Source organism: Dunckerocampus dactyliophorus, chromosome 6 (assembly GCF_027744805.1).
Source record: "Dunckerocampus dactyliophorus isolate RoL2022-P2 chromosome 6, RoL_Ddac_1.1, whole genome shotgun sequence".
NCBI lineage: Eukaryota > Metazoa > Chordata > Actinopteri > Syngnathiformes > Syngnathidae > Dunckerocampus > Dunckerocampus dactyliophorus.
Genome location: NC_072824.1, coordinates 24367365 through 24394757, shown reverse-complemented (window position 1 = coordinate 24394757; position 27393 = coordinate 24367365). Strand labels below are relative to the sequence as shown.

Here is a 27393-nt window from a genome sequence, read left to right as displayed (position 1 = left end):
TCCGTGCAGCTTGTCCTTCCTTACTAGAGTCATGGGCGACTTTGGGCGAGAGGCGGGGTACACCCTGGACTGGTTGCTAGCCAATCAGAGGGCACATATAGACCAACAACTCACACTCACATTCATACTTATGGACTATTTAGAGCCAATTAACCTAACCTGCATATTTTTGGAATGTGGGAGGAAGACGGAGTAATCAGAGAAAACCCACGCACGCACGGGGAGAACATGCAAACACAGAGATGTCCAAACAGAGATTCAAACCCAGATCTTCCAGATCTCCTGACTGTGTAGCCAACATGCTAACCATTAGGCCACTGTGCGGTCAATTATGAGAAACAAACAAAACAAAATAAAGTTGTCCTTCTTGAAAAATGGCGTTGGAGAAAAAGTTATAATATTATGGGAATAAAGTCATAATATTACGAAAATACATTTTATGAAGATTATTTAAGAAGAAAGTGGAAATATTTGGAAAATTGAAAAAACAACAACAGCAAAAATGGGGAAAAGTTCATACTAATGATACTCTATTACATTTTTACAGTTACAGTAAAACTACAATACAAATTACAATAAAATTACAATAAACAGAATACAAAGACAATTTAAAATGTAAAAAGGTATATATCGGGAATTAAAATGTAGAAGACGCCACCATTATTGTCAGACTGAACACAGCATTGCTGAGGAGTTGAAGAAATATGGAGAGGACCACAATGATGAGACGTTCTTACCAATGACAAACATTTTTATTAAACATATACCGTATATTAGTTGTGAAACCACGATGAGCGCATTTAGGCCAGAATTCACACATTTATTTACACAAGGTCTGACCTTGATGAAAAAAGATGAAAGCCCCGTATGAGACGGCAATGTTTAGCACAGGGAGCTGATTTCACTTTTACTGCAGCCCCATTTGCAGCAAGCATTGGACAGGCCCACCAGCACATCCCGTTCTTTTCTATCTGCACTTCTTAGAGCCTCCAGGACCTCCTCCGAGATTGGCGAGCGAGCCAAGCGGCTAAATCCCGCAGCCACAGATGCCACATCTATAGTCTGATCTTTCCATACGTTGGATTTTGCAGGATCCTGCTCACCGGCCAGTTGAGAGAAAGGATTTGCATTCCATTGGTCAAACGCCTCATCTCCAATGAGAGTTGATAAAAAGTCAATTTAAAGCTCTTAGAATACATTTTTTCATTGATCATTTACTTTGAATGCAGCCTTACCTGAATCTCCAATGCTTCTCTTCCAGCGAGACCCCCCACAGGTAAAGATGACAGCACGTATGAACTCTCTTCCACACAGCTTCATCCCATATAAAGATGGATGTCCTTCATTGGGCCGCACCCTGTCCACCAGCACCACTAAGAGACCAAGAGTAAAGACGGCTGCCTTCCACATGGTACTTAATACAACCCCCCCGAAGATGTCTCAGAGTACCGGAAAGGGCTCAACAAACACAAATATTATCTGTGGTGTGGCTTGTGTTTCATTTGAGACTTCTTATATAGGCCTCGTCATCTCTGGGAAGCACCTCCAGCTTTTGTCATACCCGGAGATAAGAGCTGAGACCTTTCGAGGCAACAATACACATGAAAATACAGAAAAGTTGTGATTACGTAGCAAATGATGAAGACTTTTCTGCAATCGTATCGTCCATGACCTTTTATTTGGCCTTTTTGCTCCCAGTGTTAGTTAGGTTGTATTTTGCTTGTTCCACAACAATACTGCATCCCCATCACGGTATCTCCTCGATGGGAACGACATGGATGAAGATGAGCTTCATCGCTGTAGACTGCATTATCTTTTGTTTCGACTCCCTCTTCTGTACACACACATGCAGTGGTGAATGATTGTGGTGAATGTCAGTAAACTCTTGCACTACTGTACTGAAAATCATACGAAAATTAAATCATAGGATTGGAGGGGGCACCTACAAAATATACTTACAACGTATCGTACTAGAAAGGAAGGGCAGAAGAAAGAACATTACTTGTGAATGAAGGATGTCAAACTGGAGTGAAATTTGGAGTGGATGAGAAGCATCAACTCCCATGGTTTACCTGTTGTTTTTAAACCATTGCTATAAAGCGTGCTTGAGGTTGATGAACTGCGATTGGCTGGCGACCAGTCCAGGGTGCACTCCGCCTCTCGCCTGTAGTCAGCTGGGATAGGCTACAGCATACCCGCGACCCTAGTGAGGATAAGTGGCATAAAAGATGGATGGATGGAAGAAGTTTGATGAAAGGTACATGCGAATCAAATCCATTATTTTATTATTATTTCAAATTCTGAAAATAGACAATGAGCAGCATGTTTTTTTGGTTTTGATCAGAATACCATATTAAAAAAAATCTTTATAATAAATTAGCTCTGCTTCTTCCTACTCCTTTTGGGACATGTTGAATTGTGCAAGTGGAAACATGTGATACCTCAATATAACAATCTGAATGTTAGAAATAAATTAACCATAAACCATTAGCTATGTAATTGTTATGACTGGTTTACAGAAATTAATCTGGAATAAAAAAAATTTCCGATTATGCAACTCATTCAGTGATGTGTTACAACATTCTCTCTGGGATTTGATAGGAAATCATTACAAAGTGACATAAAAAGAAATCAAATGAAAGCACAGGTGCCTATTATGATCTTTTTAAGAGTTATATTCCGTCTCAGAGGCATTTCTGAGGCCAATTGGTGATTCCGCAGTTCAAGCTGGAAGTGGTCATGAGACGCTTGTCCTCGGTCACAGTGACAGACAGGGTCGATTGACCACTCAGCAAAGAGTATTTTAGATGACGCACGGACCTCCTCCGTAATGGTCCAATTAACATGCAGTGATGGGCGGGGCTTCGATAAGAGTATAGCAACAGTTGCCCCGGTGAAGGCAAGGCGCCATAGTCACGGTAGTCCTGGCGACAAGAGCCAAGCAACGGGACTCAACAACAACCCAAATCTAAGGGGAAAAACTGAGGACCAAAAAGCCAATACCGGGAAAAATCAAAGGTGAACAATTAAATTGTGATTTGAAATAATTTTCTGTTCCCCAAAGTTACCTGTGTATTGTTTTTGAGCACTCGTCTGTGCTACGTGAAAGTGGTTGAGCGTGTCGCTGATGAAAGTGGTTGCTAGCTTCTTGTGTGCGCAGGCGGTTGTTATGGCGATGTCAGATCTCTGATAGGAGCACAAGATGGCGGGTGCGTTGTGACGCTTATGACTCCCGTACTTTTCTCCACAGCAGTCGTCACAGTTGCCTGGCTTTTACATGTAACTTCGGACTCCGCAAGTTTCAAGTCGCGGTCGGCGCTGCGGCGGAAGATTTACAGACAAGCTAGAACTGGTCGCTAGCCAACAGCTAGCTAGTCCCAATGGAGCTTACAGGCTGACATGAGCTGCTAGCACCGAAGCTACCACTCTCGCTAACTCCGCAGACATTTCAAGCAAGCTATGAGACAAACAAACATCATATAACAGAACCCACTTACATCGATAATGTGCTTAAAATGTGTATATTTAGGAGTGTCGCGTTTAATATTTCTTGAAGCGACTTGGGAAAAGTTTTGAGTGTGACATTGAAGTCACTCCGGTGGACACAACGTGCTTGGTGGTCATCTGTGCGTGGTGTTTACCGTGTGGGTTGCACACAGGAGTGGCTTATCTTCCAGTGGGATGGTCTAAAGTCCTGACTGGCACTAGGTCCAATAATTCATGTGAATCAATCCCCAATCGAAGAGATTGCTAAAATCATAATAGCCATTAAAAAGGTTTTCTAACACCAATATTTACGTTTATCATGTTATTTTATATGTGAACGGTCATGCTTACATTAATACGACTGGAAAACATATCTATTTTCAATTCCCATTGCTTGAATGTCGCTTGAGGGTCTACTTTGTGTGCTGGACTCAAGCAGGAAACTCAAAAATATTGCTTTGCTGTTGAAAGAAAGACCCACTTCCTCCTCATGTTACACTCACACACACAGAGGTTCATGTGGCAGTAACACACAAGTGAATGAATATGTTTCCAAGACATGTTTATAGCTATTCACCACTGACAAGACTCTCCCTCTTTTTATCTACAGAATTAGTGCCTGAAAGCATTGGTTGCCATGGCAACTTCTGGATACTCAGAAGACCTCCAGCCTCAGCAGACCAACGCAGTAACCATAGCAACACCGGCTGCCACCACACCCTCATCTGCCAAGACAGCAGCACACTTCCTGGCCGGACTACCACTAACCTCTGGTAGCATTGCATCAGCCAACCAATCCGCCATGGGCTCCAAAACTGGACAGGATGCACTTTCTTCTCAAGTCCCACCCACCCAGGCCCAGAGCCAGAAGGCAACAGTTCTGACTGCTCCCACACAGCACTACATAAACCCCGAGATACAGCACACAGTGGCCCAAAAGAGTAATGGTCAGAGCACTTCGCCCCAGTACATCATTGTGACAGTTACAGGTGAGAGACATTCTCATTGGCTGGCTCACACAATCATTAGGAGGATGTGACATGACATGAAGACATGTTTCAGTTTTTCCCACGAGAATGTCGTAGTGGTGCCAGCAACACACATGATCATGGCTGTTTTGTCACTTTATAGTGTGTAAAGGGATTGATATGTGTGTAGAGTTTTTGTGAAAAAAAAGTGTGAAAAATGCACCGAACCTTCCTATTCGTACCAAGCCTCGCCACTAATTTGATTCTTTTAATGAACCTTTCCTTAGAAATTATTTTGACACAGTATGACAGTAAATAATAATAATAATAATAATAATGATAATTTCTTGGATTTTATACCCAAAGTGTATCCTGAGAATCAACCCATTAGTCATTCACTCCACAGTCACGCATTTGTGTTGGTAACTTACATCTGTAGCAACAGCTGCCCTGCAGCATACTGACAGAATTGTGGCTGCCAATTTGTGCCTCACTGCCTCATTTAAATTTATACACCAGTGTGGGTGCTTGGAGGCAATGTGGATGAAGTGTCTAAATAGCAAGTGTTTGCTGTAATGATGTCACAGTCTAATTTGCATACTTGTCCATGACTCATTTACATGTAATTGTAATGAACGTTGTAGTAGAGAGCAATAACTTTGTATGAGACAAAAAGTGAGTACAAAAACAGCGAAAAGCACAACAAATATGTTTTAGAAGTACAAATGAACTTTCTGTTGTTTTTGTAAATGTCACAAACAAGACAGAGCCGCGTCTGAGTGCCTTGAGCACCCAACGCTCATTGAAGGGCTGTCCACACAGAAACATTTTCAGGTCAAAACGGCAAAGCATTTTATCATTTCAGCCGTTCGTCCACATGGAAATGGCATTCCTGGTGCCGTGAAACTGTATTTTTTTTAAAAAACGGTTAACAGAGTGTGGAAATTTGAAAACGCTGGCTTGTTGTTGCCGTGTAGACAAGCAAAACGCTGCTTTCTGAAAACACTGACATCACTGCCCCATCGCCGTCACGTGACCAGAAGTGACAAGCCAGCTAAATATCTTTTATTTATGGCAGGCTGCCAAAAAACACTATTGTTTTTTAAAATGGTGTTAACAATTTGGCCTTGTGACATAGTTATTTGTGGCCATTTAAAGTAAAACAACATATCTAAAGGTGGCGTAAGACTTTTCCGCAGTGCTGTATGGATTGTTGGATTTGAATGAGCAGTGTATTACTTTGTTTGTTGTTACGTTTTCCTTTTTAATTGTTTCCACCAAGGCAGAATTCTTAACAAAATGGAGGAAAAAAAATGCGGCGTGTATTTGTTTTTGTTAGTCTGTCTCTTAGTCTTATAGATACTGTGTGTGTTTTTGTTTGTGTGAGTGAGGAGGCGAGCAAGACAATACATTCTGATGGATATAGTTGCTAGGCTACATTGTACCAAATCTGATGGATCGAATGCAGCTTTTTTGCTTTTGCGGGAAAGGTGGTGTAATGATGTGGCCTGTGAAATATCATCAATTCTAAGTTATTAACAAAAAAAGTCTGTTTCCATGGCAACTACTGTGTGCCTACAGAGTAGTTTCCCGCAATGAGGTTAAAATGAATGTAGCCCGGTGCTCTTTAAGTGTGCATAGCCAACCCCAAAAAATAATCCGAAATGTCAAAGAAAGTAGTAGGCATTTTGAAAATCTGCTCTTTACCAAAAGAGAATGGAGCTTTAGGCTTAAGTTTGCCTGGGTGTTTATTTTAGGTCTGTCTATTAGTAGATATTTGAGCCTGCTTGTATCAAGTAACACAGCGTACTCTTGCCCACAAGTCACAAGTGAGGGTAGAGGGCAGGGGGTCCTTGTCTGCCTCCTATTGAGAAGGCCTAATAAATCATCTTGAAATCTGTGCATATTAAAATGGAACATTTATTCGAGTAGATTATCTCATTACAGCTAATGCATGTAGCATGAAGCTGTTGCAAAAATTCACAGGAGAGGCTCTCATTTAAGTACATTCATGAATCAAATAAAATTTCTAATAGCATATTAGGCTACTTAATACGGAATTTCTGACTTTAGTGTGACCATTAAGGGTGTCATGAGACAGTTTACTAGACGATACACGGGATTGGGTATATGAGAACGAGACGAAGCAAGATTTTAACTTTACTTGAAGAAAACTTGAATGAAAAAATATATGACAATGTATTGCAGTCTTCTAATATAATTTCTACTACGTTACACTCTTCTGCACTCTGTGTGTATGCAACCTGCCCTGCCTCCACCCACTGAGACAAAGAAACTGTATGACTGATAAAAGGGCTCACTCCATACATGCCGTTGTTCTATGGAACAACCGCGCCGATGTGCTGAAACCAATGCACAGAGTGAACTGTCTTCCCCCCTGTTTGGAGGCGAGAGATGAGGAAAACAGACACGCATGAACATGGAAATGTATTAAAACCGGCAAAATTGTCAAGTTCATTTTCATGTATTATTTTATTATTGTTCTTGGCCTAGTGACATGATTCAAGAGTTTTATTGTCATATGCACAGTAAAACAGGTAGTTCTGCTATGCAATGAAATTCTTGTTCTGTTCATTCTCCCAAAAAAAGAAAGAAAAACACAAGAAAAAGAATAAGAACATCAGAAACATAAATACCAATAAATTAAGCAACAACAACAGAAGAGACATTAATACAAATAAATAAAAAAAAAATATATATATAGTGCTATGAGTGTGTATGTGTTGCGTGCGGCGTGTGTGAGTGCTTCGTTGAGAAGCCTGATGGCCTGTGGGTAAAAGCTGTTTGCCAGCCTTGTGGTCCTGGACTTCAAACTCCTGTAGCGTCTGTCTGACGGTAGGAGTGTGAATAATGAGTGTTGTGGATGTGTGCTGTCCTTGATGAGGTTGTGTGTTCTTTGTAGGACGCGAGATTTATAAATGTCTTGCAGTGTGGCATGAGATCTTGTTACACCCCGAGTGACCATACATACAACTTAAAAGGTTTGTCTTGTTTTAAAAACAGTGACTCACATGACAAACTCAAAAGTAGCTTTTAATAGAAATGTATCTTTTTTGGGCCGCACGATGGCTGAGTGGGTAGCATGTTGACCTCACAGTCATGAGATCGACGGTTTGAGTGGATTTCTGTCCTGTTTTTTTAATATCATAAGTAGGCCTGTCGCAGTAACAAATTTTGCTGAATGATAACTGTCCTACAAAATATTTCCAATAAACGATATTATTGTCAACACTATTATGAGACAGTTTTTTCATTAATGTAATAATATATGGCGTTATTATGGGATTGACATTATAATGATTGGCAATATATGGCATTATAATGCGACTACACTGTATCAAAAGCACACCAAGTATAGTACACCAAGTAAGTAAAGTACACCAAGTATTGTTCACCAAAATGTATGGATTAGGAAAAAATAGATAAGTAGAAAACTGAAACATAATGTGTATCATGGATACTATGCCATATTTCTGAATCAGTGTCACTTTCATTATCGTCTGAATTGTTGAAGAAAAAACAGAAGAAACACGCAAATACTCTGAAGTTGACATTGTGTGGCAATGTCAGATGTCAGCTAATTTGCATACACACTTCCTTGATTCACTTTTCGCAAAACATTGTGTGTGGAATATGCTCTTTACGTTTCATGAGATGTAATGTTTGGTCGGAGTTTGTACAAGTACATGTTTTGGATGCAGCAAAATGCGTATGGTGCACAATGAGGTGTTATAGTTCGGGAATTACGGCAGCTGAAACGGAAGTTCCACCGTTTTGTATTATTTATTTAATTGTTTTTGGCACAAACTTTTTCATGTCACAAAATGACGATGCGCAAACAGGCTGCAATCTGACATCAGATCGTGTTTTACACACAACACGCATGAAGAAAGTATTGGACAGTGTTTCCCCTGATTATGTTTGCAGTATAGTTACTCATGGCTTCAAATGACTGACAGGAGGGTTCACCCATGGCGTTCATTCCACTATAGAACCAATGCGCCCAGGTTTTGAGACAGGTGCACAGAGTGAACTCACTTGTCATTCAGCCTTTTTGGTAGAGAGAGGAGGAAGTCATTAGATTTTTTGCTAGTCTCTTTTTTTTTAAAAAACTGAATCTAGGGCGGTCTGACTACTTTACTTGCTAAAGTCAGGCAACACTGAACCCTCCTTTTATGTCACTTACTCTTTGGCAGACCAAGTGCGTATGAGGCGTGTTAAGAAGCAGAGTTACGATGCCATCTATTGTACACAATACAGTGACAAGCTACAGTCAGAGAGAGTCCCATTATAATGTATTTATGAGCAAGGGCGAGATGTATTTGTGGCGGGCTGGCACAAATAAATTAATGTCTGGGAAACAGAGTTGAGTCATAGTTGAGAGAATATATGCAATCCTATATTTTAATGCAGCTTATCTTAGTGTGTTGGTTTCTGTTGTTGACAAGAATGGGCATGGCCCCATGACCAGTCAATCCATATTTCATGACCTGTATACAGCACAGCTATGTTTTCATTTCAGATTTATTACCAGTTAGAAGCAGCAGAAGGTCTATCACATCTGTCAGCCATTCACTGAGAAGAGTAGTAGCAGAGGGAGTCCATTGGGTGATACAGTCTCTGTCCTCACAGGAAAGTCGTTAAGGTTTGTTCCACAAGTCACAAGATGCAGCCCCCTCCAATGAGTGGGTGTAGTCTGGTGTCTTTAAGTGCGTCATCTAGTGGTAACACTGTTTTACAATTAAATCTATAATAGGGAATTAGCAATTAGTTAATTGCGTTTAAATTGAGTGAGGTATTGCATAGTTAACTTTATGACTGGTTGAAGTTGGAGAAGGAAAAGTGTAGCCAAAGAAAAAAATAATTAGCGTAAGAGGCTAGAAGGAAGTGAGCTTGAGCCTCCCCTCTACACATCCTCTGTTGAACTGTTTCCAACACCCCTCGTGTGTGCGCTTCTTGCATCTGATGTGGATGTTTACAAAATTGAGGGATTTCTCTCCATCTGGAGGGATTAACTGTCCAAAGCTGCTCTTCCATAGGTAAGATACTGTTTAAGGCAGAAAGGAGGGTATGCTCACTATCACTTTCTCCTTAGCTGAACAAAACTATATATGTAGAATGTTCTGTAGTGGCTTTTATTTCAACTTGGAAGTTGTATCCAGTGAGTACTGTTATTGTGCGTGCTTGACCTTTTAAGCTGAGATGCGCTCATTCATCTGATTCTTTTCTCTCCCTCTTTGGTGGCCAGAGGGTTCTGCTCACTCCAATGACAGTCTGTCAGACTCCAGCTCTCCAGTCCCAGGTGTGCCTACACAGGTGGTCCAGCCAGTACAGACAACCTCACAAGTAAGACACTCTACTATCTCCTAGCAGGCTAATGATCTCTAACGTGATTCCCAACCAGTGTAATGTGCCATGACAGTGTGCTGTGACATTTTTCGACTGTAAAGTACAAGCGGTCTAATGTTCCGTGTTACAGTGTTTTGTAGTTACAAACGCTCCCATAAATTAATTAAAAACATAATCTTGGTGTGTATATATGGGACTTGCTTGATCATTAGTTAAAGCAGGCATGATAGAACAATACAGTGTGTGTCTGCACAGCTACACGGAGAAAGGATAACATTGCTTATTAGTTAATGTTTTGCATAGCATTATGTCTCCCAAGTGGCAGTGCGCCAAAGAAAAGGAAAGCCATCATCATGAAAGTGAAAATGAGTATTATACAAAGCTCAGAGAGAGAGGAAAAGCCCACCGATATTGGTTCCTCTTTTGGTCCCAACTGTTTGAGTGTTGCGACCATCATTATGGATAAATGCCTTTGAATATTCTCATTCATTCAGGTCATTGTATTCTCAGGGCATTCAATCAACTGGACTGTTCAGGTTATCTTAGAAGACGACTCGCCTCGAGCAGGCTTCATCAGTTCATGCTGACTAGACTACAGCAGTCCTTTCTAGTCTGACTGGTGTGTGTCTCACCTAGTCTTTGAGCATGAACTGATGACTGATGACTCCTTTTATCACTTTTATTTAGTTCTTGTGATTAATCCTTTTATGACTGTATTTTATATATGTGTTCTGTGTACAGTGTGAATGAGTATAAATTGCGTATAAGTTCCAACGTACACTACAACTCGACTTACATCACAGTCTAGGAACAGAACTCGTTTGTAACCCGAGGACCACTTGTATGTGACTTCGCTCAATAAAGGTTGGGAAACAGTGCTCGGAAGTAAACTTTAAGGTGACGTGTCTGTATGCACCAGCAGAGGTCAGTGTTGCAGGCGGTCTCACAGGCTGGCAAGAGGATCCAGTCAACACCCATCAACAACCTACAGACCACGCATATCAACCAGGAGGTAAACAATGAATATTCTTCCATCACCATCATTATTCTCTTGCAGCAAGGGCCTTTTGGTCTCACTTTATTGTTGACTTATGCAGTACATAACCTATCAAATTGTGACCAAACTGGATTATACATAATCCTATGTGTGTATACTAGGGGTGTCACAAGATGATACACGAGATTGGGTCCACGAGACGAGATGAGATTTTAACAATAAGTACTATAAAAAAATATGACTGGACAAACAAACTTTTATTTAACCAAGTCACAAAACCATGCAGGTGCATTTTGAAATCTTTATTGTCCCACAAATTGACCCTAAACGATATTATTGTCTACATTTTTTGAGACCAAGTAAACCACTGTTATGATAATATATAATAATGTAAAGAATATTATAATATTGCAATATTTTCTTTCTTATGTCAGCTTTCATTCAAGTTGCGGAATTGGTGTTTGACATGTATTTTCTCACAGGCAAGTCATACTGTCTGTTCTTGTTATTATCTTATTTTATTTCTGCAATGAGCCAAGTTCCACAGAGGGCACCTGCGCCACACTTTGGACACCCATATGTGTTTTGTCAGCAAGACGAGGTGCTGCCAAGCGAACGAGGAGTGTGTCTGTCTGGTTGCATTTTGGAGGTTTTAGAGCTTCCAGACTGGCATTGCACTGCTTTTGCACAAATAGCGGTGGCGATCCTGCACGGCGGATACGTCACCTTTGTTGACCGCTTGTGTTTAAATACCGAATAAATGCATCACGCAAGAAACATTTCCTCTCTTTCACTTTAATGCTCGGATCTCCTCTACATATTAGGTGTGTTATGAAGCAGAGTTATGTTCACCATATTGAGAACACCAAGGCAGGTGTGTGTAAAGCACTTAATGTACGGTTCCAATAATGCCTAGTCCACTTCCACTTCCACATTACAGTTATTATTCATAGTAGTAATGCCATAGTTCAGTCTGTTGGCTTCTGGCTACCCCTTTGTCGCAAGTCAGTTTTTCTCCAAACGAGAAATCTTGGCACGTTAAATCTCGTGAGATCTCGTGGCACTCCTAATGTATGCTAAAGTAAATATGAACAGGTTTCACCCGAAACACTTGAAGGTTTAATTGTTGTGAAATGAGTACATTTTGACTTGTTGAGAAGGTGGAGCAGGTGTACTCGGGCCAGGTGCAGTATGTGGACGGGGGAAGTGCTGACACAGCTTTCAACACATCCGCTCTGTGAGTTTGAACAGAATTTGCACTGTCCTAACTTATGCTGCAGCCTTCCCATTGCCATTCTTTGCATCTCTCCCTGCAGTCGGTCGGCTACCTACTCCTTTTCCGACTCGCCCCTCTACTCTCAGACCCCTCCCACATCCTCCTCTAACTTCTACGAGGCCACGTCCAGCTCGGAGTCTGACATCAGCGGATCTGTGACCTCGCAGACGGTCTCTGTTGGAGCAGCAGGTGCTACGAGTGGGGGCACCTCTGCGGGAGGAGGAGGCTATGTCATTCAGGGGGCTTATGTGTTAGGAGGAGGGGCAGGAACAGGAGCGGGACAGAGTTACTCCAGTCCAAATTCACGTGCCCCACCAGCCACCGTGAGTACTGCTGTTAAATGTGAATGGGATATTAGTGTTGTTTGTTTATGGCAGGACATAACAGTCATACGGCTGTGCATTCTCTTTAGGTGCAGTGGCTGTGTGACAACTACGAGGGGGCGGAGGGTGTGAGTCTACCTCGCTGCACCCTCTACTACCACTATCTGCTGCACTGCCAGGAGCAGAAGCTAGAGCCAGTCAATGCTGCCTCTTTTGGCAAACTCATCAGGTCTGTCTTCATGGGCCTCCGCACTAGAAGGCTCGGGACCCGGTACGTATACTCATATTATTAATTACTGATACTTCACTTTGACACCACCTTCTTGTAACCCTTCACTTGCTTGTTTCAGCGGGAACTCAAAGTACCACTACTACGGTCTCAGGATCAAATCGGGTTCTCCTCTGCTGAGACTGATGGATGAACAGCAGCACATGGCAATGCGACAGCAGCCTTTCTCACAGAAAAACAGGTATCCACCTGTGGCATAGCACATTTAGAGTCTCACCAAAAATGCACTCTCTCAATGATATGTACTCTGTCCAATAGGATAAAGCCAGTTCAGAAAACACAGGGCATCACCAATGGGACATCTGGGGGGGTGGCCCAGCAGCAGGCAGCAGTGGTTTGCGATATTTCTGCCCAGGTACAACAGTACCAACAGTTCCTGGGTGAGGCATTGGAGCATTCATTTAAAGCAGTGGTTCTAAGTATTTTCTGTCATGCCCCCACTAGGGGACAGAAATCCCTCCGATTTGAAATACCATTGAGAAACTGATTATGTATTTATTTATCTGTACTGTACAGACTGAATTTGAAACAGAAACCATCAAAATTCAATAAAATGGAGAGCAGTGAAGCATACAAGCATATTCAGGAATCAAATTACAACAAATTCATACATGTTGGCAGGTCGACTCTAATATTGAAAGTCCTCCCTGCCTCTCATGCAAGAAGAAAGAAGAAATTGGAGTGAGACAAAAAACAGTTTGAGTAAGCAATTTATTGCAAGCATCCATTAAAGTGAAATAGGCTGTTCATCAGCTGATCATCAGTTTAAGAGCACAGCTTTTAAAAGCCAAAAGCTTGGCAAAAAATTGGATTCAGTGTCATTTTCTGTGAGGTATTCACATGTCATGATCTTGTGATGGCAAAGGCAGAAAAGCTTTCTTTCTTTGAACGTGGTCAGATTGTTGAGCTGCATAAGCAAGGCCTCTCGCAGCGTGCCATTGCTGCTGAGGTTGCTGCTTTTAAAAGTCTTCAAAGGTTCGCAGGGTTATGGAACAAAAAAGTCGAGTGGTAGACCCAAAATATGTCACTGGCCCTGAGCCGGAGCATGGCTGTCCGTCAAGACATAGGTCGATCCTTGGCCCAAATGACGGTTGTTACTGGTGCTAAGTGCAGTCAAATAACCATCAGACAGCATCTGCGTGAGAAGGGTTTTAAGAACAAAAACGTCTTTAAAGACCTCGTCTCCTTCAACGCCACAAAATTGCCTGTTTGGAATTTGCACAAGAGTACCAACCATGGCACATGAAAAGGTTGAAGAAGGTTTTATTCTCTGATGAGGAAGAATACTTAACCTTGACGGTCCTGATGGCTTCCAACGTTACTGGCATGACAAGGAGATCACACCTGAGATGTTTTCCACACGGCACAGTGGGGGGGCACCATCATGATCTTGTGGTGCTTTTTCCTTCAATGGAACAATGGAGCTTCAGGTTGTGCAGGGGTGTCAAACGGCAGCTGGCTATGTGGAGATGTTACAGGGGGTATCACTCATGACTGAAGGCCCTCGTCTGTGTGGTAATAACAACTGGGTTTTTCAGCAGGACAGTGCTGCAGTTCACAATGCTCACCTGACAAAGCACTCTTTTGGACCATCCTGTGTGTTCCCCTGTTCTATTTCCAATTGGGAACATTTGGGGACGGCTGGTAAGGAAGGTTTACAAAAACAAACATCAGTTCCAGACAGTTGATGCCATTCATGAAGCCATCTTCACCACCTGGAGCAACATTTCCACTATCCAACCATGCAGTTTCAATGCAGCTTAATCCTCAACATTCCCACTAGCCTCCTGGAAACACTGGCATCAAGCATACCCAAGCCAATTTTTGACGTCATTAACAAGAATGGCACAGCTACTCATTACTGAGTCCTTTTTTGAACATTTTATTTCTATATTAGAGGGTTTCAGGTTTTTTTTAGCCATGGTCTTAAACTTTTGATCAGCTGATGAAGAGCCTATTTTATTTTAATGCTGGTTTACAATAAATGGCTTACTCAAAAAAGAATTTTGTCCCACCCCCATTTCTTCTTTTTGCATTTTTAAGCTTTACTTGATCAGGAGTGTGTTTGTCTTAAATGAATGTAATTCATTACATTAATTTAAATGTATCATTTATTGAATTAAAAACATTACAGACTTTAAATTTACTTCTAACAGGCTTGTTTTTGTGAGACAAAGGAGACTGAAAGATAGTGGTGACTTCATGTCAGGTGTGACAAGTGTGTGTGTGTGTCCATCTTCTGTAGAAGCATCACGGCCGCTGCCTGAGTTTGTTGACATGCATCTGCAAGAGCGCAGCTTGCCTGATGGGATCCTCCCCGAACACCTCAAGGCCTTTCAGGCACTCTACAGAGAACACTGCGAGGTAAGGCACAAGGCAGCCATGATGTACTCGTAATGTCATCTCAGCTTTCTGTTGTCAATCCATTTCATCAGGTATTTTTTTTTTTTTAATCCTAACAGGCCATTCTGGATGTGATGGTTAACCTTCAGTTCACGCTGGTGGAGACACTATGGAAGTCTTTCTGGAGGTTCAGCCAAGGTGGCGACCCAGAATCTCTCAACTTGTGAGTGTCAAAAGTGAAGTCTGTTAGCTTTGGTGCTACGGTAGTGTAAAAACCATCTGCTTTTTTAGGCACAATGAGTCAGAGAAACGTCTGCCCAAGTCATGCTTGGTGCTGCTGTGTAAGTTTGAGCCTGTGCTGCACTGGACTAGAGAGTGTGACAACCTGCTCTATCAGACACTAGTGGAGATCCTCATCCCTGATGTGCTCCGACCCATCCCTAGTAAGTGTGCGAAGGAATGCAAAAAGGCCCCAAAAAAGACAGAAAATTAAGAATATGCTTTTTTTTTTTTTTTAGGTGCCTTAACTCAGGCTATCCGTAATTTTGCTAAGAGTCTGGAGAGCTGGCTGTCAGGCGCCATGATGAACATCCCAGAAGAGATGGTCCGCATCAAGGTATGTTTGTGGACAGCATGTACTGTACATGTGTCATGATGAGCTTTCTTCATCCTGCTCTTTTTCCTCCAGGTGGTGTGTGTGAGTTCCTTTTCCCAAACACTGCGTCGCTACACCAGCCTCAACCACCTGGCCCAGGCAGCCCGTGCTGTCCTCCAGAACTCCGCCCAGATCAACCAGATGCTCTCTGACCTCAACCGCGTTGACTTCACCAACGTTCAGGTTTGCCAGCATTGCTAACGGAGTCAGACGACAGAAGGATAACGCCGTTCCACCTGGGTATCCACCTTAGGAGCAAGCATCTTGGGTGTGTCAGTGTGAGGATCGCATTGTCCAGCGACTGGAACAAGACTTTAAAATGACGCTGCAGCAGCAGAATTCCTTGGAGCAGTGGGCCTCCTGGCTGGATGGTGTTGTCTCTCAGGTCCTCAAACCTTATGAGGCCAACCCGGTCGCTCTCCCGAAGGCTGCTAAAGTCTTTCTGCTCAACTGGTCCTTTTACAGGTGAGCGGCAGCGAAGACACTTATTCCGTACGTGTTACATGTTAGAGGTTGATCACTTGTTTTTTGCCACCAGCTCCATGGTAATACGAGACCTGACCTTGCGCAGTGCTGCCAGCTTCGGATCCTTCCACCTGATCCGCTTGCTGTATGACGAGTACATGTACTACCTGATCGAGCACAGAGTGGCTCAGGCTAAAGGAGAGACTCCGATTGCAGTCATGGGAGAAGTGCGTGTCTGCAGATCAACTAAGATGACAGCGTTTTACCTTGTCTAATGTGTACGCATTTTTCTTTCCTCCCGTGTGCCACAGTTTGCCAGCACCATCAAGAGCCGATCCACTCCTGACCTGGAGAAAGGTAACATGATCACTCTTTCTCCTCAGTCAGTGTGGAGCCTTGCTGCTCATTTTCGAAGACCACTCATGTGTCAATGCCTTTCTCCATCAGACGAGGAAGACGACGACGACGATGAGGAGAGCGAGGAGGAGAGTGGAGATCTGGTGCTGCAGTCCAACTCTTTGAGCATTCTGGAGGAGAAGGAGCTCCTGGAGCCTCCTGCCAAGCAGCCCAGGACAACTTTAAATCTGCATAGTCTGACAGAGACGCACAACACGCCGCCTTAAGAGGAATTCACACACGCACACACACACACGTTTTTGCGTTGACATCATCAAGTCATCCCATTCTGCATCCTGCTGTCCTGTGTGGTCTTCTGAATTTCCAAAAAGATAGTTTGGTGTTGAGTGTTTGTCGATTGTGAGTGCCCTTTATGCCAATGACGTATTCTTTGCTTATTGTGCTGCCATTTTGTTTCTCTTCCTTCAATCATGTACAATCCCTGTGCCTTCCCAGAGCATTCGGTGGCCAGCCCTGCCCTAATTTGACAAATTTACTTGGTATAGTATCTATGTTCGTGAGTCTCCCCTGCTCCGCCTTAACCACTGACCTGATGTGGAGAAATTGCTGTCATAACTTGTAAAATATCACATTGCCTTTTAAAGCAATGTCTATGCAGGGATGTTTTCACATCAGAAATCATAGATTTTGTGGGCACATTGATGGGCAACTGGTTGTGGATGCCATATTTTATCAACTTCATGTACGTTTTTTATAATTTGGCCAACTAACTTGATACGCTGTGCCTTTTGAGATTCCTAGCCTGAAGAAGCTTGTATTCTATATATTCTGTATTGTTGGATTAATAAATGGGGGTTCTGTGAAGTAGTCTCTGTGTCGTCATGAACTTTTGTAGCTATTAAAAAAAAAATCCAAGCCTTGTGATTGGTATGCCACCTTTGCCATTTGTCATCTTTGTTCATCCATCCATTCTTTCCTTCACCAATTCACGATATAGCACAAAAACAAGGCATGCAACCTTCTTACTAGACGCAAGGCAACTTGAATGAGCTACAGCCAATCAGAAGCACTTACTATGCTGTATCAATGCTTACCTGTGTACCAGCTTCAGCTGTGCACGTTTTTTTGTTGTGCTGAAGTTTACTTCATATCCTTTTGCGTCATATTTAAACTGTATGTAATGTTCAACCATAACTGCCTTAGGATACATGTTGTGGTAATTATACCTACTATCCTGAGTACTGAGTTCTTTTTGTGATGACGGACCAGGACTGGAGATGTACCGACCTTCTAAAGCGGACCCTTTACAAAGAGCACAGACAATGTAAAAGTTATATCAGGAATTGTGAGTGTATCAGGCTTTCACCAAATTATTTTCCGAGACCACGTGATAAAAAGTTAAACGTGCTTGTTGTGTGGTTCTATCTTCAAGCTTATGCTGCTGTACCTTTAACAAGACATCCTCTTGGTGTCCCTCTGAAGACCTTTGTACAATCTGTGATACTTTGTAGCTTTATTCTCATTGTTAAAAGGATGTGATTGCATTCTCTAATGTGTGTATATTGTCTTGTGTCAACTGAATCTGAAGATTGTCACATCAGCCAACGTTGCCCCTGTTATTCAAATTTAAGAGTTCACATTCACAGCAAATATTGTTTATGTTTTATTTTGGCAAAATATCTTACGAGTCTTCCTTCCTTGCCAGTAACATACAGTGTGACATCAACTAACAAGTTCACACAGATATTAGAGTCACGTGGGTTCACTTTGTCATATTTTGAGAAATACTGCAGCTTTAGGTCAACACAGTGGGGGGCCTATCCGGTTCCGCCATGAGGAAACAAGTCATTCACAAGCCGCAATAATCGGTCACATTGTACCCAACAAACTGACAGGTGCAGTTACCACGTGTACTCAATAGTAGACAAAACATTCCACGTACGCTCTTACGTATAAAAAAAAAAAAAAAGAAATCTTAATAAGAATTTTTGTTCAGTCCATTTTGTACTTACAACAAAGTAAACATTACTCAAATACAAATAATGAAATGTGTCAAATGAAAATATGTACAAAGTTATATACCACTTCCAGTTCAGTTTGGATGTGTGTACATGTCATCACAGTGCAGTTCAGCCCATTTTACTTCAGGATGGAGCATATCCTTGAATTCTCATTCCGTATCAGTTGTGTTTTGTGACGTTATCACAAAACAATCCAAGTGCATCTGTCGCTGTCAGCCAACACCTGAAGAGATGATCCTGTAGGGAGAGAGAAGGAAGGACTCAAATGATCTGCCACAAATATGGAAAAGTGTAAAATAACACAAAAGCTGGGAGGATATTCCGTGTTGTCACTTCCTTCCTGACCACAATGCACTCATAATGCCTCCTTAATGCCATGCAGTTAAAAAATAACTCGCCAAAACTTGCCACAAGATTACTACCTGCTCCAAACACGCAAACACTGATATCCAATCCAGTGTTAAAACATTCTCCATAAAGTTTTATGGAGTGTTTAAAAAAAAAAAATGCCTGTCCACATCACACATTCAGCGGCTGTCATGCACATTTTGTCAAATCAGAAGCCTGAAAAAGCAAGCACAGCTGACTTGGTCGCACATCATCAGATATCTGCTCATCAATATAGTGACATATTAGATATTCTATAATATGAACATTACCTTTAAAATGGAGGCCAGGAAACAAATGTGATGATACAATATATGCAAGAGTGATGTGTGTGCTACAAGGCGCACACACGCTGCACGAAATGAAACCTACACCTGTAAGTCAGTTTCATGTTCTGTTAAATAAGGTTTAAAAACATGAGTTGAAGTCGCACATCTCTTATGACACAAATCAAAAAGCTGTGTTTTACCTGTATACGCACAAACTCTAAAGCTGGAACTTCTGAAAATCTCCACTCTGGCTTTCCAAAAGCTCAGTTTTTACAGACAAAAATGAACATTTGCTTGTGGACGAAAAGCCAAAATGCAAAATATCCGGATTCGTATGGACATGGCCTCTGTTCTCCAAAATCCACTCACTTTAAAAGCACAAGCAGAAACTGAAAAAGGCATAATGATGACCCCTGTGTTTTGTGCATGTGTTCAGCTGACCTTTGTGTAGCCCTTCGTTGGTCATTCGATTGATGTTGCGAGAGCCGCTCTCAGGCACCAGCCACTTCATGAGCGTGTTCACGCAGGACTTCCTGTAGGAACTCCACACGCGCCCGCTGACAACACAAGACAGCCGCTGGCCTTAACAAAAGGCGTGGCAAGAGTGGACACAAGCGTGTATTTGGCACCTGTTAGCTTACCTGGTCTGACCTTTGACCTCGGTCAGGCCACCAACTCCCACTGTGCAACAGACACCCGTGTTAAGGTCCCAGCTGACCTGCAGGTTGGAATGGTAGGTGTTGGGCCTGAGAGAAGAAGACTCGTTACAAAAAGGAGCTAAAAATCCAATTTGAAACAAGAGGCCAAGCGTTAGCCAATACCTGCAATGATCTGATGCGGAGAGGGCAAGTAGCAGCAGGCCGATGCTGATCATGACAATGTTGGTCTCTGGACACACCTCACATCAAGAACAGAAAATTAGCTGCCAGTTCAAATGTTTACTACGATGTGTATTTACTAGGGGTGTCACCAGACACCCAACTTACGAGACGAGACGATGCACGAGGACGAGACGAGATTTTAACATTAAGAAAAGTACAATGGAAAAAATATGACTGGACAAACCAACCTTTATATTTAATCGAGTCACAAAACAATGCAGGTGCGTTTTGAACTGTTTATTGTGCCACAAATTGACGCTAAACAATGTCAACATTTTTTGAGAACAAATAAACTAATAATGTTATATGTCATATTTATGCAGTATTTCCTTTAAGACGGCATCTTTCACTCTGTTAAGTTGCGGAACTGGCGTTTCTGACATGTATTTTCTCACAGGGAATTTGCACTGTCTATCCAACATTTGCAGCATTTCTTGAAATGCTGGCTTTTCAACAGCAGTATTTCTTTTGCAAAGACTTTCTGTGAAGGCACACCATTTTGCGCCGTCCCGTTTATATTTACTTTGCCGACCAAACATCTGACTGTCAGGACAAAGGCCTTGCATCTTGACGGGTGATTTTTTTTCTTTCTCCCAGATGAGAAAACCGGGTGTGGTGGACATGCTTGAGGGGGCAGGTTCGTTTTGTTGTCTTTCATGTTGCTACCGCTTTCGAATAAATTCGGCAGACTGGCTCGTTCATGTTGATGAGCTCACCTTGCTCATTAATATTCCCACACAGGGACTGCGGCATTTGGCTTGGCAAGCATCTTTTTCCCTCCTAATTTCTACAACTCTTTTGCTGTGTGTGTATGCTGAACCAATGCACAGTGAATCCTCTTCTTGTTTAGAGGTGAGAGACGAGGAAAACAGACACACATGCACATGGCAATATTTGGAGTCCGGCCAAATTATTTAGTTCATTTTCATATATCGTGTTATTCATTTATTACTGCAAGTTTCTTTCTAAACAAGAACTCTTAACACATTTTAATCTCGCGGGAACACCCCTTGTATTTACCTCTAATATGACCACATCGTAGTCACTGAAAGAGCAGAACTGTGGTGCCCAGGCAGCATCTCTCCTGATCACCTCATTAATAAGATACTCAAAGTCCAGTGTCAACTGCTCCACACACACACTCTGTAAAAGAAAACACGCATGTATTTATAGTCACACTCTTGAAGGATCAACCATGGAACTTCATAATCCACTCACTGAATTATGTTACTTCACTGTGATTTACGACTTGAAAGAACAATTCTACTGCAAATACATCAGCAAGAATCGTGTAATTTAAAAATAGTCTTTTGCTTTTTAAGCCTCAGACAGAATTTTCTTAAATCACAATGTGAAAACACAATAGTCTTAACAGTTCACTTTCTTAGAGTTGATAGAAATGGATGGAGTTGCATTCTGGAGGTATTCTGTGGTTGCGCTGGGATTGCGCTCACTATGCAGGCAGGCTGCTTCAAGGCCTCTCTGTGCAGGGGTGGAGGCCAATGGGGCACACAGGTTGCCCGGCAACCTTATCACATTTGCTGCTTGCACACTAGTTTACAGCCATGCACCCTTGATGGACACAAGCTCAAACCAGTTAGATACCTACACATAAATCACATACTGACCCACGCAGGAAGGAGTACACACCTCTGCGTAGGCGTGTCTCAAGCTTAGCATTTAGCCTAGGAACTTCCTAGTTTTCATCACTGCCTGCTAATGTGAGCGGGAGTCCAGCATCCTCTACTTATATCATTTTCCAGACATTTTTCAATAAAAGATTTAAAGGACTGAAAAGAGTGTCTGCCTGATCTCTTCTTGGGAAAACCAATCCGGACGTTTTCAAAAACTCTCTTTGGAGTTGTATTGACAAGCTGCATCAAAGAGTGTTTCACTTACAATTATATTTAGGTCTTAGGTCAGGGGGGTTGTACGTGTACTTAGAAATGCAGCATGTATAAAGCAACTCATGAGAAAAAAACCTTGTGATATTTGTGTGTCGCTCACCTGTCCATTGTGTGGCTCGCAGACCAGCTGCAGGGTCTGTCCTTTAAGATCTGTCACAGTGAAAGGCAGCTGTACTTTATCATCTTCATAGCCTAAAAAAAATCAAAAGGATCAATGACCTCATTTAAACATTACAACCTGACAAAAAGTGCTCAATGTGGTCAACACAAGTCACCTGCTGCAGCTCCTGTATTCTGCTCTACGGAACACGGCTGTTGGTGACAATAGTGCAGACGGGAGTAGTTGACATATCCAGGCTCACTAGGCTCTACCCCATGAGGCAGTGAGGAAGCTGCAGATGAGGTAGTGGAAGAAGACGAGGACGGTTGATATGACAAAGGTGCTCTCTTTGTGTAGAGGATCTGCGAAGAGTCACCCTGCTTCCCTGAAACAAAGCCATAAAACATGACAAAACTCAGTCTGATACAGCTTCTCCTCACCTTGCATAAGTACCTATATCAATGAAAACATGACATCAGATCTTTGTTGGAGGTAAAAATCTATTGGTTTTTAATTATTCGCATGACTGATCAAAGAAATGTTGTCGGACAAATGTGTACTGTACATGAAGCTAGCGGTGCAAGAATGCTACCTTGGCAGAGAGAGATGCCACAAGCCACCAGAGAGTAGCTTGTATTTAACAGGATGACCTGGTCCTTTTTCAGCTGGAAAGCATGCTGGAAAGTGGGAAACGGGTACACCACCTGGTACCTGCTGTTGAGGACATAGCCGTGCTCCAGACACTTTCCACTGCCTGCAGAGACACATGAGACAGGTAAGAGGAGAAGTGCTAGGAGGAGATGAGTTCATTTGTTTACCATTGCGTATGGATAGGGTTGAGGGTAGTTTGCAGCAGTCAGGGCAAGGCTTAGGAGAAGGCATTGAGACGATGGTAATGTAGATATCTCTGTAGTTCTCAGCCATCAGGAGAGAGCTGACAGGCAGTGCCACATAATCAAACAGTTAATTTTCACACAGTCTGCATTTAAATCATGGCAGATTGCTGCCCCAACTGATGAAAATAATTTCTTACTTGAAGCCAAAGATGACAATTTTAGATTGGTCATTTGGCCACCCACACACAGTGAGGTAAAGGTCATTGTAGATTTCCTCACCTGCAAACAGTCGCACATATTGGACCTAGTGTGGGGAAAAAAGCATATATTAGCGAGAAGACAGCATCTGTCGAAATTATTTCCTCAGTTCTAAACCAGAGTCAAGGGTGCTGATGCTTGTGGTACTGATTACACGTCACACTTGTTGATACATTGTTGAGAGGAAAGGTGATTGACAAATCATGGATTTAGATGAGCGGGAGGCCATCTTGTGGTAGACCAACGCACCTGCGCCGCATAATCGAGGTGGAAAATTTAGCAGCTGCAATTCTTGTTGTACACTAGCAGTGACGGTAATACACCGTGTCCACCATTTCAACAAGAAGAGGAAGAAGGGAAACTGGTCGAGTGGATGTGTGTGGCTCTGTACATCTCTGCCTATGTAGAACATTAATGTCACGTGTTTGTGTGAAGTGATGGACCAAGCGATGTGTGTACAACTGGACTTAACAAAATTGGCCTGTTCATTATAAAATCATTTATAATAACTCAAACCTTCCATAACTGCCTGTCTATCTGAAGAAGCGGCCATCGCTGATGTACAAACTGTACCATATATATGTGGTAACCTACGATTAAACAGTGCGCATGACAACACTATAGTACAGTGAGTGGGAGCAACATACTTTCAGATTTTCTTGTTCTAGTTTGCATTGAGCGTCTAATATGCTGGTAGGCCAGGTTGCCTGACACCACCGTGTGTGTCAACACTTCTGAGATATGTGGTTTGTGTTGACACAATTTTTTCCCCCCTTCTAAATGTCTTTTCACCACATTGTAAGACTATATCTGAAATAGTTAGATTTTTTTTTTTAACTGGGCTTTATCTACTCACTTAACGCGTGATGTCATGTTGCCCAACACAAGCTGCGCCAAACATTTGGTAAAGAAAGTCTGGTACAGTAGTAGTAGTAATAGTGCTTTGTTCCGTTTCTCTTCACATAAGATTCCTATACCAAAGTCTGCTGACTGATGTCATGTTACATCTACAAAGTGACGTTTATGATGTGGGTCACACGCACGATTGGCCCAGAATACTTTCGCGATCGCCGTAATATAGCATATACTGTGTGTCCATTCATAAAATGCATTACTTAGTATTGTTTTTAAGTAACCAAAAAGAACTTAACTAATTTTTAAGGTGTGGCGGCTTTTATTTTGCCATATCAAAAGAAGCTCCCCTGATCAGTACTGATGTAAATAGACAAGTAGATGAGACAAAAACAGTGAGCTGGCATTGTTCAACTACAAACTGGAACTATTATGCTGCACTTCAGCCAACAAGGAACATACAGGTTCTTTTTTTTTTTTTTTTTTTAAGTGGTTGATTGGCATAGTGGGCGTCAGCGCTTGGGTTGGACGATATGCACCTTAGCGTGTATCATGATATTTTTGGGACGTATCACGATATGACGATATTATTAAATTCAGCAAAATCTTGCATAAAAAGCTACAAACCTTAACCCATATAATTAAATACACTTTTCTCATATTGTAAAGCACATTTATTGATTTATTGGTAACAAGCTGCAATACAGCGAGTGCATTTAGTGTCTACCAACCTAGATCAGTGCAAAGGACTCAGAATTCAAGTATACAGTTTAGCAGCAACTGCAACTTGCAAAACAGTAATACAGCTAAATATTGGCCTTTTCGACTGAGTTGTCCTTTTCGACTGGGTATAAAGGCATCATGTCTTTGCCGAAATAATATGACACTGCATCATTCAGTTCATGCCATCGTTTACTTTTCTTCTTGAAAGGAAGTCCTTGAGCAAAAGCATTTTGCATTTTTGACTGGGTAAGTGTATGCTGACTCTCGTCTCACACTTTATGACACTCTTCGTACTGAACTCTGTGTTTGCGCTTGAGATGGTAGAACAAATTTGTCACGTTCCTACCTTTTGCCATCACCGTTGCGTTCCAAACTTCGCATACAATGGTCTCTAGCTCCACATCTGCTCTATCAAAACCAAACCACTTCCATGTTACAGTGGTACCTCCCCGTTTAGCAACAATTTCTTCGCTTATAGTCTTCGCTTCTCCTCCGCCTTCAGCCATGCTCATTTTCTCTCTATTTCCACCGCTGGACCATGTTGTGGTACACGTGAAGCGCCAATGCGACAATACAGTGCGCTGCAATATGCAGTCACAGGTAAAACAAGTAATCAAGTCTGCTTTTTTCCCCCCATTTAAAATGATCATTTATACCGGTATATGTCATTTTCTTATTATTGGAAGAATTTATACCAGCATATAAAAATTATTGCCCAACCCTAGTTCGAATCCAGGGTAGATGGCAACATATATTGTCGTTTTTATTTTAACAATACTGGCCCTCAGTGTCTGCCAAGATTCTGGCTGGTCAAGTCCCCACTGAAGGCCAAGGTACCCAAATGCACCGCCCGCCACTGATTTATATGTACACCAAAAAGACGAAGCACAGTCCACGTGTCATTCGTTGTTGTACCTGTTTGAGTCGACTGTGCAGATTGAACTCCCACCAATAGAGATAGTAGGTGTAGAAAGAGAAATCATCATCCTCTCCCCAGTCCCTGGTGTAGGACAGAACGTAGCGGCCGCACTTGGTGAAGCCGAGAAAGATGTGCCTGGAACCAATCAAGGAATGCACCACTGTAACACACGCCTTAGACTGATTTGTTTATTTTCTGCTAGTGAGAGCAACTAGTAGGCCTACTTCACTAGTCAGGGGCCACATACTTACCCTGCTCTCAGGAACTCCTCGCTGACAATGTTCTTTAATGGGACACACACTCGAGGTGGGAGATTTCTAAAAAGATGCTGAGACAACTGGCCTGTGATCTGCAGAAAGGGAAAATTGTTAAGGCAGTATGAGTGACGTTTCTTTTTAAATGTTTAAAATATGCATAACAATGCGTGTAATCATCATGTTGAGGCCCGACGTTGCAACGGCTAAATGAGCTAAATAAACAACTGAACTTCAGAGTCCCATCCAAAATATATTTACTATAGCTATTTACCTATCGTTTACTTTATCTCCTAGAGACATTTACCACGTTTGTATCAGCAAACACAACAAGTAGCCACGATATGACTACGTGCAGCACATAATAGAAAAAAGGGGAGAAGCTTTTCTCGCGCAATCTTCTGTTAATTAGCGTTATCTTACCAGCTAGCCAACAAGCTAGGTAGCAGCTAGAAGTTAGCCTCGGGCGCTAATGAAAGCGAGGAGGCTCGGCTCAAAGAAGCCTTGTAGCACTTCAAAACCAGTATTATGGTATTTAAAATAATGATCTGCTTACCTTCCCTCGAACAAGAAGCTTTACGATATGGTCTTTATGTCTTCTTTGTGGTTTGTGTTTGCTATCATTCTTTTCTGATTTCGAGCTGGGCGCCATCACTGACTGAACACTTGTCCAAGGACACTAGACTTGAACGGGACAGTCCGTCGGCATCCACTTCCGTAGTATGCCCTGCGCGGGTTTGGCCGCCATCCAGACACATTGTGTTGTAAACATGTCCTCTGCACACTGCTCAGCCATTAATTTGCTCTAATAGACTGTCCAAGAGACAGGTTTTGTTATTTTTTAAGTTTCCCCAAAAACAAAGACAGGTATGTGTATAAAAATATTGTAGATTTATAACAATGTTTGTAAATAAACAGGACAGTGGTCAAGACTCACAAAGACTCCCACACAATATAGCTTAAAGCTAATTAGTTTATCCGGGTGATTAGTTGAATCTATGACAAGTCAGTGATGATGATGATGTAGGCTATAGTCTTATCAAATGCCATTACTGAAATAAATGTTGCATTGTGTAAATACTTCAGTTAATTATCCATATAAGTTTTACTACTTTGTATGTTAATTGTTAAGCGTTGGTAACACTGTAAAGAAGGAAAAAAGTAAAATAAAGGAAAAGTTTATTATATACTGACGCTCAGGTTTTTATTGACATCTACATGTATTGTAGATGTATTGTTTCAGCAAAGTGTACGCACAGCGTATAACTTTATTTTATACTCGAATACATTGTGCAGTTGTCCGTCTAGCCCCGCCCACCTGCCTTGCTCACCATCATGGCGGATTGTCTGCGCTATAGCGTACTACACTCTGTTCCATTCATTTACGGTGGATTACGCAACCCGTTAAGTCCAGTGTCCTTGATGTTGTCCGTGTTGACCTCAGGCCGCCGCTGATT

At 42.0% G+C, this 27393-nt stretch overlaps 3 protein-coding genes across 7 annotated transcripts; 1 reads left to right on the top strand and 2 right to left on the bottom strand.

The window, feature by feature from the left end:
* Positions 1–772: 772 nt before the first annotated feature.
* On the bottom strand, positions 773–2010 carry rln3b (relaxin 3b). Its single transcript, XM_054779235.1, has 2 exons — positions 1236–2010; positions 773–1151 (listed from the first exon to the last, which is right to left on the bottom strand). Exons 1-2 carry the CDS (start codon positions 1408–1410, stop codon positions 883–885), a joined length of 444 nt encoding a protein of 147 aa, XP_054635210.1. The 5' UTR covers positions 1411–2010; the 3' UTR covers positions 773–882.
* An 868-nt stretch (positions 2011–2878) lies between these two features.
* On the top strand, positions 2879–17393 carry rfx1b (regulatory factor X, 1b (influences HLA class II expression)). Of its 4 annotated transcripts, none has more exons than XM_054779232.1 (18): positions 2879–3018; positions 4097–4475; positions 9724–9821; positions 10747–10836; positions 11982–12058; positions 12138–12420; positions 12510–12691; positions 12771–12890; positions 12968–13089; positions 14955–15073; positions 15172–15275; positions 15344–15495; positions 15571–15668; positions 15741–15890; positions 15961–16172; positions 16246–16399; positions 16484–16529; positions 16620–17393. In XM_054779232.1, exons 2-18 carry the CDS (start codon positions 4124–4126, stop codon positions 16793–16795), a joined length of 2535 nt encoding a protein of 844 aa, XP_054635207.1. In that variant the 5' UTR covers positions 2879–3018; positions 4097–4123; the 3' UTR covers positions 16796–17393. The 4 variants fall into 4 exon arrangements, with proteins under 4 accessions (XP_054635207.1, XP_054635205.1, XP_054635204.1 ...); XM_054779230.1 differs by having other exon boundaries at positions 11979–12058; XM_054779229.1 differs by having other exon boundaries at positions 10744–10836.
* A 771-nt stretch (positions 17394–18164) lies between these two features.
* On the bottom strand, positions 18165–26707 carry dcaf15 (DDB1 and CUL4 associated factor 15). Of its 2 annotated transcripts, XM_054779234.1 has the most exons (13): positions 26493–26700; positions 25934–26031; positions 25679–25817; positions 23128–23234; positions 22913–23028; positions 22687–22848; positions 22270–22479; positions 22095–22186; positions 21108–21230; positions 20028–20104; positions 19848–19952; positions 19648–19763; positions 18167–18787 (listed from the first exon to the last, which is right to left on the bottom strand). In XM_054779234.1, exons 1-13 carry the CDS (start codon positions 26586–26588, stop codon positions 18732–18734), a joined length of 1497 nt encoding a protein of 498 aa, XP_054635209.1. In that variant the 5' UTR covers positions 26589–26700; the 3' UTR covers positions 18167–18731. The 2 variants fall into 2 exon arrangements, with proteins under 2 accessions (XP_054635208.1, XP_054635209.1); XM_054779233.1 differs by having other exon boundaries at positions 18165–18787; positions 19848–20104; positions 26493–26707.
* Between the last annotated feature and the right edge of the window lie 686 nt (positions 26708–27393).

Coding starts and splice junctions, on each gene's coding strand:
- rln3b (XM_054779235.1), bottom strand. CDS start 1,410: ATGTGGAAGGCAGCCGTCTTTACTCTTGGTCTCTTAGTGGTGCTGGTG. Junction 1,152..1,235: donor GAGAAGCATTGGAGATTCAG/GTAAGGCTGCAT, acceptor CTCTCATTGGAG/ATGAGGCGTTTGACCAATGG.
- rfx1b (XM_054779228.1), top strand. CDS start 4,124: ATGGCAACTTCTGGATACTCAGAAGACCTCCAGCCTCAGCAGACCAAC. Junction 12,692..12,770: donor ACTAGAAGGCTCGGGACCCG/GTACGTATACTC, acceptor TGCTTGTTTCAG/CGGGAACTCAAAGTACCACT. Junction 12,891..12,967: donor CCTTTCTCACAGAAAAACAG/GTATCCACCTGT, acceptor TCTGTCCAATAG/GATAAAGCCAGTTCAGAAAA.
- dcaf15 (XM_054779233.1), bottom strand. CDS start 26,588: ATGGCGCCCAGCTCGAAATCAGAAAAGAATGATAGCAAACACAAACCA. Junction 22,480..22,686: donor TGGCATCTCTCTCTGCCAAG/GTAGCATTCTTG, acceptor GCTTTGTTTCAG/GGAAGCAGGGTGACTCTTCG. Junction 18,788..19,647: donor CAACGAAGGGCTACACAAAG/GTCAGCTGAACA, acceptor CTCTCCCTACAG/GATCATCTCTTCAGGTGTTG.